The sequence below is a fragment of the Mus caroli genome, unplaced genomic scaffold, assembly GCF_978045245.1.
Source record: "Mus caroli unplaced genomic scaffold, Mus_caroli_1 scaffold_3, whole genome shotgun sequence".
Lineage (NCBI taxonomy): Eukaryota > Metazoa > Chordata > Mammalia > Rodentia > Muridae > Mus > Mus caroli.
In genome coordinates, this window is record NW_028227258.1 from 153,940,390 (window position 1) to 153,962,526 (window position 22,137).

The following is a 22,137-nucleotide window of genomic DNA, read 5'->3' on the forward strand; positions in this document are numbered from 1 at the left end:
TGGCTCATTCCAGGTCCTGGCAATACAAGTTTGCATATTTTATCTTGTGTCTCACATAGTTCTAGTGTAAGACACACATTCTTTAAAGACTCACCTTAGAGAGATTACCTTTAAGATGAAAAGACCCTCATGTATTAGATGGTGTCAGATTCCTGGCCACAGAATCCCATAAACTTCCTACATAGTCACTTTGGGGTGGTTTAGCTTAGTTTTCAATTGCTTTAGGCCATTCTAATGTGTATCTGGTAGTCTGTTCAAGGCATCTTGTCTTTAATTTTACCAAAATTAGAGTTTGTTCTATTGTTTACGTGCTTGTAATTTTACAGTATTTCCTTAAAATAAATAAATACATTAATAAGAATACTACAATGTCTTCTAATTGCTTTCCAAACTATAATATGTATGTGACTCACCCAAGGATCTTGTGAACAGCGTGTGTGTGTCTATGTGTCTATGTGTCTATGACACACACACACACTGAATTAAAATCTGCTGTTCTTATTAAAACACTTAACTAAGACTTTTAAAAAACTGTAACGTTTGAATATCATAGTCTTGTGTAAGCTCCACAATACCCCCTAAGACGCCGCTTCAATAGCACTGTGAAGGGAAACAGAAGCACGCACAGGCTAACTGGCCCAATCAGCAGTCAATGTTACCGAAGCACATCAAAGCGCTGGCTTCTCACCCCTGTAGTCAGTCTCTGTATCAATGAGCCCACATTGTCTCAGATATTCAGCTACCTTGCCTACGTTTACTAATGTAATCACATAAATGGCACCTAGTATGAAAAACTTCAAATACTTGTTTCTGTTTCTTAGTCAAGTCTCACCCTCTTTCCTGTAAGTATTCACAGACAGCAAAACAAAGTTAAATATCAGATTAGCCTAGCATCAAATAACTTTATCTAAGAAAGGGAGCTATTGGACACAAGGGCTGAGAAATGAACCTGCCTCCTCTGAAAGAGGAGCAACTGCTGAGTAATCTCTCCAGAACCAAGCAACTTAAGGAAACAAAAAGTAAAAAATTTAAAAATTATATATATATACTTTACTAGACTTATTTTTATCACTATATTCAAATAATCCCCCCCCCACACACACACACAAAAAAACCCAACAACATATGGCTAGTTTAAGGAAGCCACATAAATATAAACAAGTTCACAGTGAAGTTTTATACAGCTAGAATGGCCACCTGACACCAGAGTTTCTTGTATAGTTTTAAAGTTTCATTATTAGTGACATTTATACTCATTTGTGTTTTTAATTAAAATAAAATTATGTTCTTGATGATATTTATTCTGAACACATAACACGTAATTTTGTTTACCTAGACTCATACTCATAATTGTTTCACAAAGCATAGCAACCCGAGTTACAGTGCTCAGAAGGCAGAGTTACCCTGGGTTTGAGAGGCTTGACCGTGGGAATATCAGTCCCTTCAGCTCTCTGCCGGCTGGAATCAAAAGTCTTCCGCTTTTTACTGGCAGTTTTCTGGCAAATAGGTCCATGTTTTTTCTGTTAAAAATCAAGAAACACAGTATAACATTTTCTTTTCTACAGAAGGGAAAATAGCAAAACTAAAATGTCAGTTCTGCTTAACTACCATATGAGAAAGACCCAGAGGAAAAGTTACATCTTTCCTTAATTAGATTAACCTTCAAAACATGTACACTGCCCCTCCCCCACCACCCCACCCCCACACCTACCTTTCAGGAAATTATAGAGGAATATCTTTGGATTTTGTCAGGAATCATTTAAAATTCTAGTTTTCATCATTGCTAAGAAGCAGCAGTGAAATAACTCAGAGCCTTTAGTAAGAAGTCCTCATAAGTAAAGACACAGCCATGAGGACCAGAAGAAGACTCAGAAGGACTCAGTCTTGGGTTACAGATGTTACCCCACAGGACTTAGGTTATATAAGGTAACATAAAAGTGGATTAATACAACACTAACTCAAAGCGAGCAGAGTTGTCCAGCATGTGTCCTTCCTATAAAACTATCCCTTTTCTCCTAGAACTCACAATTTTCCCTCCTACTAGAGCCTAAGCTTGTTTTCTTCAACTCTGACTTTTCCTGACATATGTAAGGGTCTGTATCTACAGATTGTTTTCTTAATCAATGCTAAATTATTTGTTCATTTTAAGCATGCACAGTTAAAATTATCTTAGCTAGTCTTCAAATGACCAGTTCTATAGAAGACGACTCTCTGTCCAGTACAGAAAGTCTGCTGACTGAGATGACACACTATATACACCTATGCTCCTTCAGTAAATGCAGTTTATCTGAAAGAAACAAAGAAACAAAGGAAGGAAAAGGAAAAGGAGAGGAAGAAAAAAGAAAAGAACTGGTTTATTTAGTACTGATGCCAATCATGAACTCACTGTCCATTCCTATTATTTGCTTTATTTCACTAAACATTGCACTATAAATGCTTTTAAAAGGTTTGAACATGTGCTTTTATGTGTATAAGCAGACTTTCAAGTATGTACGGGTATCACACGCATGTCTAGTACCCACAGACATCAGAAGAGTGTGGGATCCCTGGTAATGGCGGGTCATCATTAAGATAACATGTGGGTCCTGGAAAGACAAACTGGCTCTTCTGCAATGGTAACAAGGGCTTCTAACTACCAAGTCTAGAAATTATCAATTTTGCTAATACATTTTCATTGATATCTATGAGCTACTTTGCCTCTTAAATTTATGTTGAGTGTTTCTATCTCCTACTAGGCCTATCGCTGTCACAAGGCTGGAAGAGCGAGCATAACCTCAGGGTTCAGCAGTACAGAGCACCTGTCCTCAAGCATGAAACAGTCTCGTCTGTGACGCTCCAGTGCGAACAGGTTAGAAGCAGCCTACGCACCAGAGCCAATGGGAAGAAGGTCCTTCCACAGATCTTGCAGGGCAACAAGTCTCCAACTTGCACAACACTTCCATTTTCTGAAACAAAAAAGCCCAATTAGAAATGTTCACAAGTCAAATCCTAAACCTTTAGTTTTTAATGTTTTCTCTTAGGTGTCATAAGTGAGTTAAGAGCCCTTATTTAAAAGTTTCATTTTAAAATGAGCAAAATTATCAATTCAAATGGCCTAAGGCTTAAGAGTTGTCAGTGACCTAAAAGACAATAGTACACACAAAACGGTGATAATCCAAGGAAAACCAAATTGATATAGTTGGAAATATACAGTTATCTTTTAATTACTTATGTCTATGTAAGTACAAGAATTCAGAATCGGCTCTGTCTTGGTAATGCTCTAAGGTATGAAGAACTACCTCGTATGAGCAGCTAATCACCTGAGCTTATCTGGGAGTCTAGAATCAAAAGAATCTTATTTCATTTATCAACAGAAAATATAAAATAGAACACCCAAAGTTAAGACCATCTAGTTATGGAAACTGCATGTTGTGTACCCTATAAATTACTCACTTTTATACATACATGTAATACTTACATGCAATCACTGGGCATAATAAATAAATAAAACTTAGCTATAATTTGTAATTAAAAGCAGAGCTACCATGTACCATTATACAAGAAATTTTATTGCTGAAATGATTCAAGAGAAAAATAAATCTATGTTCTTTGGGATACTGTGCAACTGATTTAATTAAACACTTTATTTTTCTACCTAACTATCCTATTAAACTGAAACTTAAGCAGAGCAGGGGGAGCTCTGAGTTCAAACCCAGCCTGCTGCACACAGTAAACTCCAGGACAGACAGATGGCCAGGCTTGGCTACACAGAGATGGGATCTTTAGAAGGGATTGAACTTTTCTTTGGGTGCCTGCAGCACTCTCTCTGTGCACAGTCAGTGCAGCCAGGACCAGCCACACTGAGACACTGTCTCCAAACACTCAAAAACATACGGTTTCAGGGTCATTTTTAGGGTTCCTGTGCTGTTTTTAGGATTTTAGCCCCAAAACATGCTGGGAGTTGTAGTTGTCGTTGTACCCTGGGACACCAGGGTATTTTTTTTTTTTTTTTCTGGGCTCTGTAGGGTGTTTTAAAGAAGGATTTAGAGGGTTTTGGGTGGTGGTGGTGGTGGGGTGTTCAGGGCTTTACTGTGCTGTTAGAGTTGTCTTTAGTGTCCTTGAGGGCTTTTTTAAAACGTGAGGTGAGTATTTTTGTTGTTTATGCGTTTCAGGGTCACATGCCAGTAGTGGCGCACGCCTTTAATCCTAGCCCTTGGGAGGCAGAGGGAGGAGGATTTCTGAGTTCGAGACCAGCCTGGACTACAGAGTGAGTTCCAGGACAGCCACGCCTGGCTACACAGAGTTCAGGGAGCCCTAGGAGCTCACAGGACTCAAGTTCAAATCCCAGCAGCCGCATGGAGGCTCACAACACTGTGTCCTTAGCTTTGAGACCTAAAATAAAGACGTTTAAAAATTCCCCTCCCCCCTAAAAAATACCTGGATTTCTGTAAAAGTAAACTGGAAACCTGTAAACTGACCACGTATCTTCTGTTAAAGTTCTTTACTTATATAAAGACAAACTAGGGAAAAAGTGTTTTCTGCTCAGGATAATAAACTCCTGAAAAAAAAAAAAACCCGCAGAATTTGACTTCATAAAATCAGCCCTTTGGCCATGAGGTGAGTCCACAGAGAAGCAGGAGAGTGAACACAATGGCCCAGCAGCAGGTCCTCAATGCAGTCACAGAAGAATGTTTGCTCGCTCTCGCCCTCCTCCTGCCCCACTGACCTATTTCATTGGTGAATGGTGGCTATCTGCAGGGCAGATGGAGGTGAGATGTCTTTGTAATAGTAGTTAAGCTGCATGGTAGAAAAGCAAGCCTAGGACTCGCCTGATGGTTTTGTTTTGTTTTTCCTCCTGGCACTAAACACTGGCATTAAAAAGGTCACTTAAGAGGAAGCTCAGTGCTCTGGACTATGAAGGCTGAAGTGGTTTTCATACGGAACCTCATTAAGATGACAATGTTTTTACATTAATGAGTCAAAATAACTGGACATGCTTAATAACCTATTACCCTTCCTGAGTTTTCATATATTTTCATGGTCTAAAAATTCAATATTATAAATTAAAACACACACAGTTCACTTAGTTAAAAGTGAATTTCTTTGGTTATCTACTTTGGTACAAAGGAAAACCTCAGGACAATGAATTCCTGGGGCTATAGGTGTGGCTTAATAGTATGCTCTTACTCATATCGAAAGCCACATGGTTAATCCCTGCACCCCACTCCCACACACACTTCTTTCTTAACCATTCAGAAAAAGTGAATTCAATTCACTGATTCACTGACATGATTGGAGTGCATACTCGAGCACCTACGAGTTACCAGGCATATACTGGAGCACAAGGGTTAAACAACACAACATTACTCTCTAAAGCCATCACAATCCACTTATTTACTTATCTGTTCAACTCAGCAGGAATGAAATCACCTCTCATGTTTTAAGTAAAAATTTTAAAACTTAATAGCTTTACCATATGATAAAATATAATTACTGGAATTAATCCTTACAAGCTATCCAACATCTTCAAAATGTCTTGAAACGGGAAAAAGCACTGTCACTAGAATAAACATAAAAGCGTATATATATAGCAGCATTAATCTCAGGCTATGAGCCATCCATTCCTACAGTCATGGACGGCACTCTAGAGCTGAGATGTGAGGATTAGGACAGTAGGGCCAGTTTGTGCTCCTTAGCAAGACTCTGTTTTAAGGATGCAGTGGAGAGATAGTATCTTAATTTTCTCTTGCTGTAAATATACCACAACCAATGTGATTTACTGAGGGTTTACCATTTTGGTGGGTGAGTTCATGACTATCCTGGCAGGGAGCAGGCAAGTAAGCAGGGTCAGCTTGGGAAGCAGCAGAGAGGGGAACAAGGGGGCAGAGACAGAGGGCAAGCAAGCTAGCTAAGGATGGTGAATCACACAGGCCTTTGAAACCTCAAAGCCACCCCCGCCCCCACCCCGTGACACATCTTCCAACAACCCACACAAGATTTCAAAACAGTCCCCCGAACTAGAGAACAAGGATTCAAACATGTGAGCCACAGAGGCCAGTCTCGGGCAAACCACCACATTCCGTTCTCTGGCCTCTACAGCTTATAGCCATATCAAAATGCATTTAGTCCAACCTCAAAATTTCCCAGTTTTTCAATCTCAAAAAAGTTCAAAAGTCTAGAGTCTCTTCTAATACTCAAGATAATCTTCATATTAAGCTGTGTAAAATCCAAAGCAAACCACTTACTTCTCCTTGCCTTTGCATCAGCTGCCCTTTGCTGCATAAAGTGGGAAACCTAGCAGGGGTGAGTTCCTGCCCTGCGGCACTACTGTGTTTATTCCATTTCACATCAGGCCTCTCATTATCTCACTCAGCACAAACCTTGGCTCCAATATTAAATTTCCTGGTGCTTTTCCTCCTCAGGTAGTATATTTTGTACATCTCTTTTTGCCTCAGTTACTTTTTCATTGTTTATCTGCAAAAGTGTAATTACTAATAACCAAGTGATACAGTCAATACTAGGTTATCTTGGAATCTCCTCTATGAAGAGAGTTTTCAGTTTAGATTAGGCAGATTCTTAGGGCAAAGGGAAAAAGCATCCTCATTCTTTGCCAAAATATCACAAGAATGCTCTCTATCTCCACTGCTAATATTGTTCTCTGGAACCTCTTGAGCCCTGCCATAGTCCACACTGCTCCCAGCACTGTCTTCAAAGCTCCTCTAAGGACAGCTCATAATATCCCATCGCTTTCCTAGTCCAAAGTCTTAAAGTCTTCCACATCCCTCCAATCCACATCATAGTCAGGCCTGTCACAGAAATAGCTCACTTCCTGATATCACCTTCTGTCTTACATATCTATTGCTATTAAGACATTATAATTGTAGCACCTTATAGAGTTTATTAGGGGCTTACAGTTTCAGAGGGTTAGTCTATGACATATAAATTATGGCAAAGAGCATGGCAGCAGGCAGGCATGGCTAGCAGTAGTTGCTAGCTCACATCCTGAGGCAGTACAAGGCAGGAAGAGCTTCAACTGGGCAAAGCCTGCTCCCAGTGACATATGTCCAACCACTAAAAAAGTTAGTCACACCTTCTAATCCTTCTCAAGTAGTTCCACCAACTAGGGACCAAATAGTTACACATGTAAGTATATGGGGACCATTCTCATTGTTAAAAAGCCTTTCAAAATGAGGAAAACATAAATTTCTACTTTCCTTTTGATTTACTAATGTGTGCATGTTCATTGATATTAAGACCTAATAAAAAATTATACAAAGTTGTCATGATAAATAAATTGGGTCTCAAAAACCAGAAGCTCTATTTTGTTCTATGCAATTATTTAAAAGATATGACAGTAATAGTAGTATAGTGTACTGGAAAAATAATTGGAGTCTGTCATTATATATTATCTAACTTTTAATCGCAGCTCTATCACTGGGAACCAAGTCCCTGAGCAAGGAATTTAATCTCTCTGGTATAAAATAAGGATGTTAGATTACATGATGCACATGGTTCTTTTGCATCTACAACATACCAAAATTTAACAAAACACCACAACTAAGTTAGTAGGAAATATAAATGGATAACAAAACATTTCTCTTGTATTTTGCAAATTCCTCAGATGTAAGAAAAAGCCAATACATAAGGAAAGAACATCCCAGGAAGTATGTACTATGCTGATGAAATCAGTTCCAGTCTAGACAGAGGACTGAGAATGTAAAGGGATCTATATAAAAGAAAATGTGCTTTCTAGTCATTACAGGTTCTCACCAGCTGAACTATAAATATGAAGCTAATCACATGAGTTAAGTTCAGCTTAACACTTGTCACATATGGATAATATACATTAAATATTCCTAAAATTTGACTAAGATGTTACATAATAGAATTATTTACCTTACATAAAGAAGTAATCATACTTTCTGAGTTATGAAAACCATGCTAAGCTCTCCCATATGACATAAATCTGGCAAATCTTAAAGCACACAAAAATACAGTAGAGAGATGACATAATTCACAGGGAAGAAAACTGTAACAGAGACTAAGCATGGTTGGGGAAAAGGCACTCAGATTGGTGGACACAAGTCAATAAAGGATTTTATTGTGCCACGGGAACTCTGCATGGGTGGACAATGATTCTCCCAGAAGACATGGGATATGAAATGAGAATCTCAGTACCACATACAGGATATTTCCTTATTATTTACTGGTCAAAGACATCAAAAGGCCCCCCAAGCCAACAAAGCTACTGCCATTGCTCTTGGTTGCCCACCATTATTAAATGGTGTCTTAGTCAGGGTTTCTATTCCGGCACAAACATCATGACCAAGAAGCAAGTTGGGGAGGAAAGGGTTTATTCAGCTTACACTTCCATACTGCTGTTCATCACCAAGGAAGTAAGTCAGGACTGGAACTCAAGCAGGTCAGGAAGCAGGAGCTGATGCAGAGACCATGGAGGGATATTCTTTACTGGCTTGCCTCCCCTGGCTTGCCCAGCCTGCTCTCTTATAGAACCAAGACTACCACCCCAGAGATGGTCCCACACACAAGGGGCCTTTCCCCCTTGATCACTAATTGAGAAAATGCCTTACAGCTGGATCTCGTGGAGGCATTTCCTCAACTAAAGCTCCCTTTTCTGTGATAACTCCAGCTGTGTCAAGTTGACACAAAACTAGCCAGTACAGATAGCTAAGACCCTACTGCTGAAGACATAATACATGTTGGTTGCAAGACAGAGAAAACAAGCTGGAACTGACCTGAAATAATCTTTCCTGGTAGCTAGCTTTCAATAATACCCAAAGGTGCTATGGGGGTGTCTTCATTGGGGTTTTACGTCTGTGAGGAAACACCATGACAATGGAAACTTAAATTAAGGAAAACATTTTAATTGGGGCTGGCTTACAGTTCAGGGGTTTAGTCCATTATCATCATGGTGACAAGCATGGCATCACGTGCACAGAAATGGTGCTGCAGAAGGAGCCAAGAGTTCTTCATCTGGATCAACAGGCAGCAGGAAGTCAGAGTGACACCAGGCTTGGCTTGAGCATTTGAACCCTCAAAGCCTACCTTCAGTAGCACACTCCTTCAATAAGGTCACAACTATTCCAACAAGACATACCTCCTAAGATTGCTGTTCCCTGTGAGCTATGGGAACCATTTCCATTCAAAACAAAACAGGAAGCTGCTGGGAGAGAACAAGGCATACAAAGTCTTACCTAGTGTTGGACTTAGATGCTACAATACCAACCAGCCTGCAATGGTGGCATGAAGAATACAAAGAAACTAAGTACTTTTTGATTGGATTTGAGGCCTGTTCCACAGGAGGGGATTCATGAAATCTGGTTCAAGGTCCCTAGCTAAAGTGGTCATGGGTTTTAGAAGAAGCCTATTACTAAACAGATAGTTTTAGACATGGTTAGACTAAATATATTGGCAACCAGTGCTCTCAATATTTATGTTTATACCCACAGATCAGTGCTGCCTTCAGCTTTGCCTCGAGATGTTTCTTCTGAATTGGAGAGCAGTCGATGTGCTAAGAATAAGTGCTAAGAGTAAGTGATTGCTGATTGCTCAGCCAAGAGTCAGGCAACATCTCAGAGAAGGGTGCATAAAGAGCAGAGCACTTGAAATATGGGAAGGTCCATCACGAAATGTCTCCCAATGGACATGATGTGGGCACTGCACTTAGAACACTGAGGATGCACTATATGCATGAATCTGGGCCTGGACTTAGCGGGCTATTAAATAATAAGGCAAAAAAAAAAAAAAAAGTGAGAACAGGGGCATGTGCTGTAAAATGTCTCTGGTGAGTAGGTAGGTGGATATGATCATGATACATTGAAGATATATATAAAACTGCCTACATATAAAAAATATTCTATTTAAAAATATTTTTAGCATTCTAAAATTAAAAAAAAAACTTTTCCTTGTGAAACTCTAGTATAAACTTGATTTTATCAAGAGTTATTATATTTACTGTCTTCAAAACTTACATAAAGCTTATATGTGAGAATATACTTTTATATAATACTAGCATACAATATTGGAGATATTAAAGAACATACTATTACCTAAAATGGTTATAATACTCTAAATGTATACAATTAATAGGAGGAAACATTTTCCACAGATATTATGAAAGGTAGAAACGATTCTGGCACCCAGTATAGTTATGTCAGCTTGCTCATGTCATGGATAGTCTATAAAGAACCACAGCTCTTCCCAATCCAACTTTTAACACACAATACAACTCCTAAATTGGTTATACCATGTTTTCCCAAGATCCTGTACAGGTGATCTGCTTTCAGATCTACAATCTCCAAAATGTCTTAAAATGTCCCTTTCAAATTATTTTAAGCTTCTACAAATACTCATACCACATTCTATATATAACCTTCACCATCCACACCACTTCAGTTATCTGACTTTGGCTTAATAAATATGATTTAAAAGATTAAAATTTTCCTAAAATATTCAAGCCCTAGCTCTAGATTTCTATCTCTCAGTCAATATCTTAGAGTGACTGATTTCTTTTCTAAATACAGTTGTCCCTCTAACCCAGGGTTTCATTTACTGTAATGTCACCTATTTAACCACAATTCACGAAATTAACACGAACCTTGACTTGCTCTCTCAAGGCCACATTTCTATAGCTAATGTTAGAGTATGATTATTCAATTTGTTGCCAGTCTTAGCATGGTGAATATAAAAGCTGTTTCATTCTTCCGTGCACACGTGGACGCCGTAGCACATACAGCAGCATCCCGAGGAGCTGAGAAGGGATGACTGCAGACACAGATGCTGCTGCACACACTCCTCATCCCTAGGTGCTTCCTGACCTAACTGGTCTGCACAGGCACCTACTGCTTCCCCTTTCATCAGTCAGTCTCAACTTCCTTGTTACATGGGCAAATGTTTATGAAATATTCTAGTTAACAAAGCTAAATGATCTTTCTTACTTTTTCAATTAAAAAAAAAAGATGAAAATGATGGTATTTCCCTACACTTATATCATCACGAATCCTTTTTACAACTAATAAATACTTAAGATCAATGTTCCGAGTAGTATATTTTCAAATACTGACACTTGTCTGCTAAGTCTCTCCCTCTCAGTCCCCCTCCCTACATGATTAGAGGTACACTTTCTAAGCCAATCCTCTATATTAAAATAGGGCCCTTGCTTGATTCAATAAATATTAATTGGTTTTCTGGCATTAGCTAAAACTGTTCTAACATCTGAAATGAAAGGCAATAAAATAAAATAAAATAAAATAAAATGAAAGGTCCCAATCTTATGGAGACTGTACTCATCAAATATTAGGTGGGAAAGTTAAGTAAAAACAAATATTTAAAATGTCAAGTGAATAACCTCATGAAGGAAAAAAAAAGAATAAGGGAAAAGAACAAAACTAGCGCAGGATGGGGCTTTGGGAAGGGGTCAGGATCCAGAGAGCTATGATAGCAAAGATCATGGTGAGTAGCCTTGGGAGGTAGCTACTCACCATCAGTCTCCTAATGTCACATTTAAATGCCTCTTTGCAACCTATGACTAGGCTTTTCCATAGTTCGAGGGACTGTTCAAGAATCTAAGATCTTTAACCTTCTTGCTCTTTCTTCTTCTGTATTTCTTCCCAATCCTGAATTTCCCAGGTTTCATCACATAGGCAGGATCTGACAAGTTAGTGTTAGCTTTCCTACCCACACCCAGGACGGACTATCAACTTCTCCCTCACTTGCTTATAGGTTCGTGTCTTCCCCGCATTCCTCTCTTGTCTTGTCTTTCCTTGTTTCCTTTGGCAATTTTTAAAACTTCCTTAAGATTCCACCCACTAACTTTTCCCATCCCACATAACCCTGAAATATTTAGTTTTATAAATAGTTTTTTACTCAATTAAGGATGGTTTGCCTAGACAATGGCTCCCACTTGCTAGTGATAATCACTAAGATCTGCAGGTAAATAATTTCCCAGTAACAACAAGGTTTGTTTATTTTAGATCTGGTACTCCCAAGTGCTGCATAAACACATTTCTAAAGCCAGAGTCACTAAGTCAGGATCGTGACTCGTTTGCACCAAGTGTTCATATCTCATTTTCCCATCTCAGAAATATCTTCAAAATGCATCCTCTTTGCTTCCACTCACACCTGCCGTAACACTAACCATCATGTGCACGCGTTTGACTTACCTCCCCGTTCCCAGTTGGTCTCCGGCACAGTTATTTGGGCTTCTTTACTAGTAGGCCAATAAAGATGGGCTCTATTTCAGATTTAGTGGAATTCTTTAAGCATCTAATATGCCTCCTTATGAACTTGACATTTAGGTAATGTTTTTTTCTGTGTATGTTTAATACTTCATATAGTCAATGAGATTCTGATGTGAATAATATACCCAAGTTGTGGATTAGAGAGAGATGACCAACTAGTTCAGAGTATTTGCAGCTCTTGCAAAGAACCCTGGGTTTAGGTCCCAATATCCACATGGGGGCTCACAACTGTCAGTAACTGCAGCGCCAGGGAATCTGGCATGTCCTGTAACCCCTGTCAGCACCAAGCAAATACATGGTGCACAAGCATATATGCAAACAAAGTACTCATACACAAAAGATTACACACACACACACACACACACACACACAAACACACACTAATCGCTAAATCATAGAAGGGAAAAAAAGGAAAAGAAGAAAATCCAAGAGTTCAGATAAAGGCTTATTTAAATCCTGATCATTAAAATACCTGAATTCCTTCTCAGCACCAATTAACAAGCACAACAAGAATAAAATGAATGCTGATAAGATGAACAGCATTTCAGTAAACCAGTATACATTTATGCTAAGTTCAAACAAAACAGAAGTAATAACAAGGTAGGATGGCAGACTGCCACTAGATCTGTGGAATAGAACGAATCAAGTTTCAGAGACAATACTAAGATAATAAATTAAACAGACCAGATGAGGAATGGCCTGTCTAATGTCTACCATAATTGTTATAAGCATACTTTAGGGTTTTATGAAGGCAATGGCAATATCTTATCTAAGGATAAAACCTTAGATTTTATCACCTCAATCTTACAGATGATAAAACTTGTAAGATATTAGAACTTACCAATTCTAAAACTACTACCTTGCTCCTTAGATAAGTCTAGGGTATAACTTTCCATGAAAAGAGATTAAAGGCTTTTCTCTAATTACTCAAGCCATGCAAAAAGTTCTGCAATTAATTATACAAAATTATAAGAAAACTTAACATATGGCTTCAAAATACAATGTACAATTTAATAGTTCATTTTGTGACAATTCCAGACATAAAATTCCCAGACCATCAGTAATGTAAACAGTATATGTAAGCAATTAAATTTCCTTTTAAAGGGTAAGAATAGGCGACCAGTAACTACTTTCAACTAGAAATGTAAGTCAGATAGACGTCAAAGACTTTTGCTCAATGACAAAGATAAAGCAAACAAGCTTGAAGATTTTATACTACATGCTGTCCTATGACTTTTACCATAGAGAAAAACTATCAAATACAACTTCTTGCTTATTAAGTGAAAGCCTGGGTAAAAGATTAACAATGGTATCCTTAAGACTCAAAGTTTTGAACTCTGAAAACTGTGACATTGTAGGAACTCACTTTTTGAAGGATGACAGAAGTGGAGTGGGGCTGAAGTCAGTACAAAACCACAAGAGAGCAAGCACTGCTCTTCTACTCAACAGAACACTTTGAGCTTTACCTGCTGGATCACTTAAAGTTGCCAATATTCACCTGTTCTGCCAGACAGAAACAACGATTTCCTTATATTTCAACTTAATTTATTATAATTGAATGCATGACATGATGGTATCTTAGTTTGTTCAGGAAAAAAAAAATCAGAGAGTTTAAGGGCCAGTACTGCTTAACATAAACCTGACTCATGAATCATGCTCATTGCATACTACATCAGGATCCTTAAGTTCTACACACACACACACACACACACAGTGTATATTATACTAGTTTTCAATTATATCTCCTAAATTTCTGATTTAGATAGCAAGAACTTTGACAATTTTTTATTCTTTGCATGCATAGATAAATAAGTGAAACATCAGATGAATATTTCTTTCCCTGTAAATGTTGATCAGTAAAAATCTGGGAAGTATTCTTAAACACTCTTCATACAGTATGATAGCATTGTAAAATCTTCACACCTATGTTTCAACTCTATTCTCTATACAGTCCCTATACTAGTGGAGTTATAAATCACTAAAATGAGCTGCCTGCAGGGGGATCCAAAAATAGGAGATTTTTGAAAGGTATGCTGTCATTACAATTTCTCATTTCATGTTAACTTGAGTGGGACACCAAGCAAGACCTTCACAGCTAATCTGCAGCATATATGATCTATTAGAATTCTTTATCACCTTCAAGATGTTTGGAGAAAGCTTAACTGCAAAGTAACATTATGAAATAAAACTCATAATCATATCATCATATTTTCTTTCTGTACCCTTAAATCACTGGGGAAAGGTTATCAGTTACCACTGTTAACTTCGTAACGTGTCCTGAAATATTTGACTATCTATAATACAAGAAAATGAAGGGTTCAATTCCCCTGTTCATTCCAAGTATATTAAGTGGTGAAACAATTTTATGAGAAAAAAACAAAACAAAACTATTTTAAGGCACCAGGATCCAAAATTTCTGAAAGCTTGTGTATCAGAAAGATTCCTAGTCTTTTTAAATCCTGAAACTGTTGTCACCACTGTTAAGATTTTTTTTTCTTCCTTCCTTTGTTTTTTAAGCAAAATGTTGTCCTAGCGCGGGATTAAAATGGATGAAGAAAGGGAAAAGGGAAAGAACTGGGAACAAACCAAAATCTGAAGCCATGGCTAAGGCACCAGGATAAAGTGAAGATAAGGAAGCAAAGCTGGCTTTTCCCTAGACAGTCCTCGTGAATAAACCATTAATGTTGAAGCTATTGTCCCTGCTGTAGAGCTCGCCAGGGACACTTCCTTGGGAGATGCTCAGGCATCTCTCCGAGCAAGGTGCGGTAGAAATGGAAGGAATGGACCTATGACTGTCCAAGGTGTGTGTCCAGAGCTCGCTGGAGGCAGGGCAGGTCCTAAGGGGTCAGCAAGAGCTGGCGACCCGGGCGTCGCGAACCTTAACCAAGAATACACTTTGCAAAGATAAGACTTGGCCAGAGACACCTAGTGCCCACAGGAAACTCAGGCGTCCAGAAAGGACCCGACATGGTAGTTAGGCCTGGCAGAAGTGAGGACGCGGGGGCTCCAACCCCGCGGGAAAGTCGAGCACCGTGCCCGGCGGGCAGCCCGCGGTCACCGCTCCCGTAAGGGGCCGTCCAGCTCCGCCGCGGGGGTCGGCGAGCGCGGGGACCTCGCTGCAGAGCCGGCCGGCCGCACTTGCCCCGGGAGTCCAGGCCCCGGTCGTTCGGGCCCCCTCGAGCCCGCGGTCGCATCCCCCTCGCGTCTCACCTTCCAGTCCGTCCATGGCGCGCCGCCTCAGGCTCCGCAGGCAGCACCCGCCGCCGCCCAGTTCCTGCTGTAGCAACACGGCCGCACCTCCTACACTCTAACATCCCGGCCTCCTATTGGTCCGCGCGGGTGGGGGGCGGGGTGACGGGGGCGGGGCTACTAAGGGCGGGGCTGCGCCTCCTGGCTTCTCGGGAGGGACTCTCCTTCCACCAAGATTTTTCCAACCACCCTCCCTGGAAACCGCAGCTACTTTTGTTGGCAATCCGTGATCCTTACACGCCCTTGTTCCACTCCAGCCACATTTAGGTTCACACCTTGTATTCCTGCTTAGAATGCCTCCGCATCTCGGAGCTCCTCATCTCTAGTCAGTAAGAGACTGTCTTTTTACAGGTCCCTCTGAGCTCTTGTAACAAGATAAGGGGGCCTTTGTCCAGCACCATCCTGGGTTCACTGCCCTTTTAAATCAAGCAACATCCTCTAGCCTTGTTCTTCAGACACAGCTCTATGGGCTAAGACATTGTTTCCTAGATAAGTCATATTTCCTGTATGGGATTGTGGAACTGAGATTGTACCAAACTTTTGAAAACAGTTTTCTAACTATAAAAAGTTAGGCCCCAAATTAGAAATGAAACTCCCCCCATGTGCAATCTTTCCCTGGCCAGCACTGTACTTGCCCTCAACCTGCTCTCCGTACGATTACTGCAGTTCTGCATCTCATCAAGGCTATACTGTACTAAGCGCTTTAAACTGGGAAACTAACCTATCAACGACACAAAGGTGTCTTTCTGTCAGAGTCAAAATGAAATCCAACCATTCAAATGGTTTTGCTTCACAGTCTAACACATTTTACCCTTACTAAAACTCTTTGAAAATTTTACTTAGCAAGAATAAATCAATCATCTTGTTTGCTGATTCTGGGGTGTCCATTACTAAGTTATCAATATATTTTGTCCGTAACAAGTCTTACACTGTTTTCCTGTTGAGAACAATTTCAGTAAGTCTCTGGTTTTGTTTAAACAAGCAAATGCCAAGAGGTCTTATCTGTGAGAAGATGCTCACAGTGGGTAAGAAGATGGTAGAGTCCGTGTCTGGTACAGACTAGTATAAGAAACTTCCCATTCTGCAATTATCTCATGAGTCCTTTCCTTGTTCTGCTGTGGGCTTCCCTAACTTCTGAGTTTCTGGGACCTCCATACAGGCAACCTAGTTACCCTATATTGGTGTAGAGAGCCCCTCCACCACCAGCCCCCAGCCATACTTCTAAGACAAAATCAGATGAGTTTGAGGACAGCTTTTATAAGAATGCCCCCCCCCCAAAATAAAAAGAACACAAAAAGAATTATCAAAATAAAGAAGACATTTACTTTGTATATTGCAAGTTTAGACAAACATTAGGATGGACACAAGCCTTATTAGTCATAACATCTACAGTAATATCAATAACAATAATAAAAATAGCAACAACAACAAAAGTACCTTAAGAGGTCCTGCCATCTAGAAGCCTTACAGGTGTGGCTGCTATATCATGTCTGTCAGTAGATGGCAGAGAGGAGAGAAGCTATGTCTAGCTCAGTGTTCTGACCCATGAATAATTTACCTCACATTTCAGGAAAAAGGCCTGTCAGAAAAGCTACCAGTCTGGCATGAGGGGCCTGCCGGGGGGTGGGGGTGGGGGGGCATACAGTGTCCAGGACTGAGATGACCATCAGAATGGTGCCATGGGGTCCGGGCAGAGAGGTATCCTGAGATGACTGCCAGTGGAGGGCTATGCAGGCCTAAGGGGATAGGCCATGCCTGACAGGACCCCTGACCAGCACCATAATGCATGAACAGGAAAACCCCAGACATTCAGAGACCCCCAGGTGCTAGTAAGAGGAGCAAGTAAGCGCTAGAGAAATGGAAGAGAAGGAGAAACAGAAGGGCATGGCACACGAGGAGAGGCAGAACTGGAGTGAGGAACATCCTGATGTGAGTAGCCTGTGATGTCATCTGGGACCATGGTGATGTAGTCCTGCATTGTTACAGAAGGCCATGTCTGGGTCCATAGCCATACAGCAGCAGAACTCTGTTACCTCCAGGCCATGTCTGGGTCCATAGCCATACAGCAGCGGAACTCTGTTACCTCCAAAGGCAAAGTGGATGCCCCTGTTCTGGGCTTCTGCCTAGAGAAATGTTGGTGTTTGAAGGCTGTACAGAACTGGCCCAATCCTTCACCTAAGCATCCTGTGATAGTGGGTCCTGGGATCATGAGAGTAGGAAAACTGCCCTTGCTACTTATCTGCTGTAGCACTCAAAAGAGCAGGCCGTATACCTCACCTGAGCAGCACAGTATAGCTGGGGGTTGTGGGAGTTGTGGGAGTTGTGAGTGAGCTAGCCCTAAGGGCACAAGTGTAGGAGAGCTGGCACTGCCTCTTGTCCGTTGGGTTGTTGTGCAGAGGAAGCAGAGATACCCTCCTCCCCTCCATCTCTTACCATCTATGGCAGGTAGGAGATCTGGCCCCTGGTTAATGAGAGTGGGATAACTGACCAGATCCCTCACAGACTGCAACACTCGGGAGAGTCACCCTGTAGCTCACTTGGGCAGCAGGATAGAGCTGGTCCTGATAACGGGATGCTGTTTAGCTGACCCAATATTCAAAAGGAGAGCTGGAGGGCTGACCAAATCAGATAACTCTGAGGCCCAGATCCAGGCCCATATGTTGACCCACCCCATCATCTACTCCAGTGATGAACTGCCAGAGTGCTTGGAAGTGCCAGTCATAAAGATGCAAAACCAAAGGCTTACTATGACTCAGGGCAACAACAGGATATCTTATAGGATACTGAGTGAGGATCCAGTATTATTAGTGTACCAGAAGCCAGAGACTACATACCAGACCAATAAGTCATTGCAATAATAGAACACAATATGACACAGTTTCATGTTAAAACTCTTGGAAAGATCAGAAATTCATGGCACATATCTAAACATAATAAAAGCAATATATATCAAAGCAACAGCCAACATCAAATTAAGTGGAGAGAAACTAGAAGCAATCCCACTAAAATCAGGGAAAGACAAGATTGCCTACTCTTTTGTATATTGAACCATCCTTGTATTCCTGGGATGAAGCCTACTTGATAGTGCTAAATGATGTTTTGATGTGTTTTTGGATTTGGTTTGTGAAAATTTTATTGAGTATGTTTGCATCAGTGTTCTGTTTCAATGACCTGCCTGTTAGTGAGAGTGGGGTATTGAATTGAGGTTGAATGTGTGTCTGAGCTTTAGTAAAATTTTTATACAAAGGAGGGTGCCTTCACACTTTCAACAAAGATGTTCAGACATGAGAATTCCTCTGGGTGGATTTTTCCTTTAATGAATAGAAGTGGAATTCTCCATCTCATTTGATAACTTTTGGTTGAAAAATCTATTTTATCAGATGTTAGAATGACAACTTGAGCTTCTTTCTTGAGACCATTTGCTTGGAAAGCTTTTTTTCCAGCCTTTTAAGCTGAGGTAGTATCTGTCTTTGTCGCTAAGGTGTGTTTCTTGCATGCAGCAAAATGATGAATCCTGTTTGTGTATCCAGTTTCTTACCCTTTGTCCTTTGATTGGGGAATTGAGTCCACTGAAGTTGAAAGATATCAAAGACATGATAGTTCTGGTTATTTTTGGTGGTGGTGGTATGTGATTGTCTTCTTTTGGGCTTATGGTGAAATATGTAATTTCTTGTGTTTTGTTGGGTGTAGTTACCCTACTAGTGTTGTAGATTTCCTTTCAGTATCCTCTGTATGGCTGGATTAGTGGGAAGTTACTGCTTAAATTTAATTTTGTCATGGAATATTTTGGTTTCTCCATCTATGGTGATTGAGAGTTTTGTTGGGTATAGTATCCTGGGATGGCATTTTTGTTCTCTTAGGATCTGTATGGCGTCTGCCCAGGATCTTCTGGCTTTTAGAGTCTCTGTTGAGAAGTCTAGTGTAATTCTGATAGGTTTACATTCATATACTACTTGCCATTTTTTCTTACAGTTTTTAATATTCTTTCTTTGTTCTGTTCATTTAGTGTTATATTATGTAATGAGAGGATTTTCTTTCCTGGTCCAAACTATTAGATGTGGTATAGGCTTTTTGTACACTTATAGCAACCTCTTTCTTTAGGTTTGGGAAGTTTCCTTCTACGATTTTGTTGCAGATGGTTTCTTGCCCTTTGAGCTGGGATTCTTTACCATCTTCTATTCCTATTATTCTTAGGTTTGATCTTTTCATTATGTCCTGAATTTCCTGGATATTTGGCCTTAGGAGCTTTTTACATTTTGTATTTTCTTTGACCAATCTGTAAATATTTTCTATGGTATCTTCTATACCTGAGATTCTCTCTTTTATTTCTTGTATTTTATAGTTGATGCTTGTCTCTGTAGCTTCTGGCCTCTTTCCTAAGTTGTTCATCTCCAGCGTTGTCCCTATTTGTATTTTCTTTATTGTTTCTATTTACAATTTTAGTTCTTGAGCTGTTTTGTTTAATTCCTTCATCTGCTTGATTGTACTTTCCTGTATTTCTTTGTTTCCTCTTAAAGGGCTTCTATCTGTTTGCCTGACTTTTCTTGTAATTTTTTGTGGGAGTTATTTATATTCTATTTAAAGGTCTTTATCATCTTCGTAGGATGGAATTTTAGGTCTTTATTTTATTTTCAGGCATATTAGGGTATCCAGGGCTTGCTGTCGTGGGAGAACTGGATAATGATGGTACCACATTGCATTGGGTTCTGTACCTTATGATCTTATGCTTGCCTCTCACCATCTGGTTAACTCTGATGTCAACTGGATTGGGTGTCTTTGATTGGAGCTGGCCTCCTTGGAAGCAAATAGAACTCTGTGACAGGGGTTAGAGTCAGTCTTCTGGGAGGCAGGCAGTGCTGTCTCTGGTTAGGGTGAGCCTCCTATGACTCTGGTTAGAAAAGGCTGCCTGTGTTTCTGGTTACTTCAAACCTCATGGGAGGCAAGCAGGTTGTGTACCTGGTTACTATAGATCTCCTGGGAGGCATGCAGACTGTAGGGTATGGGAAGGTATTGGGCCTGCTGATCTATCCTAGTTAAGGGAGCTGACAAGGAAGTGACCTGGCACTTCTTAATATAGTGAGGTTCTTCTTTTTCCCACAAATTATCCCTCCTGGTTCCACCCTAACACTAGATAGACAAAGAAGGAGGAGGAGGAGGAGGAGGAGGAGGAGGAGGAGGAAGAGGAGGAGGAGGAAGAGAGATCCAGAAATCAAATTTCTTTCTGTTTCTTCTTTGAGCTAGAGTACTAACAAACTGCAAACAACATCTCCTGAACCAACAACAACCACTGATCCTGCCTCTTGAAGCATTTATGTACCTTCTGAAAAGTTCCCAGAATTTCTAACATCACACAATCACCAAAAGTATCTGCAGCTTGCAAAATCATGCCTCTGCTGGAGCAGGAGGCTAATCATAGTTAGCTGTAGTGGACAATCTGAAACAGTTTTACTACATCCCCCATACCTGGGATTAAAACAAAAATACTTTCTAATAATAATTTTTAAAGAAAGCAAAATTCCAGAATCATCACTCTACTCTCTTATATATATTTTATGAATTAACAACAATTTATAAAAGAAAATGTAACTGTGAAAACAGTGAGTCCTAGCATTTCTTAGTATTTTAAAAATTGCATAATTCTTCAAATATGATGAACTGCAATAACCCAGAGACTAATTTTTAGAAAAGTGATTGGTATACAGTTAAATATTATCTGTCCCTTTTGAACTTAGTGAAGAAGAAGGAAAGGAGGAAGAGAAGAACGTAGAGGAGGTAGATGGAGATGAGGAGAAGACAAAGAACATAGTGATGAAGATGATCACACAGGTTGGGAAGAATCATCCTGATGTTTAGTTTGTAAAATCCTAGAAAAATATATAAGTAATCACAAATTAAAAGTGGCTCACTTTTGTAGCATAATTTTAGGCATATACCTTTAACTCTCAAGAGTCTTAATTTTATAATGAAATTTTGTAACATACAAATTAACTTATTAATTGACATTTTCAAAAACAGTAAGCAACTATAAAAAGAAATATTTTGTTTACAAACAAAATGAATTATTTGTCAAAGTCAAGAGAAAAAGTAGTTGAAACAAAGCAAAGAACAAAAGCACTGTACCCTGTCAGTTTTCCCAGCTCTTGGCCTACTTCACAGGCTTTTGCATCTAAACAAGCCAATGCTTTATATTTCAGATATAATGTACTTCTTCTAGGCAATATACTGAACATTGAATCTTGACTTTGTCAAAAGATAATTGTTTGACCCGGTGAAGAAATTATATACATGAACACAATTATCTCAACTCTCAAAAAGGGAGGATCTCAAAAGAATTTCAATCTCTTAAAATAGCTCCGTAAAATGTCTTTGATACTGTATACCATATGTCATGCAACACACCTAGCACAGAGCTCTTACTCAACTAATGTCCACTTGTTAATACCAAAAATATCACAATATCATTGTGTGTGTGTGTGTGTGTGTGTGTGTGTGTGTGTGTCTTTGTGTCTCTATGTCAACCACAGGCATACAGGTACCTATGGAGGCTGGAAGAAGGATAGTGTTATATTCTCTGGAACTGAATTTAGCAGTTGTGAGCCACCAAGTATGGATGCTGGAAATTAAATTTGAGTCCTTTATAGAAAGAAGC

The 22,137-nt window shown here is 39.8% G+C and overlaps 1 protein-coding gene and 1 pseudogene across 2 annotated transcripts in view; one reads left to right on the top strand and one right to left on the bottom strand.

Moving 5' to 3' along the window:
* The window catches only part of Zc2hc1a (zinc finger C2HC-type containing 1A), a 51,054-nt gene extending 35,498 nt beyond the window's left edge, over positions 1-15,556 (bottom strand). For both annotated transcript variants that reach the window (XM_021158705.3, XM_029475486.2), the window contains exons 1-3: positions 15,450-15,556; positions 2,869-2,945; positions 1,404-1,520 (exon numbers count right to left, since the gene is read on the bottom strand). In XM_021158705.3, coding sequence (XP_021014364.1) covers positions 1,404-1,520; positions 2,869-2,945; positions 15,450-15,465 — 210 coding nt within the window. In that variant the 5' untranslated portion in view covers positions 15,466-15,556. The remainder of the gene's footprint in view (positions 1-1,403; positions 1,521-2,868; positions 2,946-15,449) is intronic.
* Positions 15,557-16,935: 1,379 nt separating this feature from the next.
* Positions 16,936-17,054, top strand: LOC115030781 (small nucleolar RNA SNORA17; annotated as a pseudogene).
* The last annotated feature ends 5,083 nt before the right edge of the window (positions 17,055-22,137 follow it).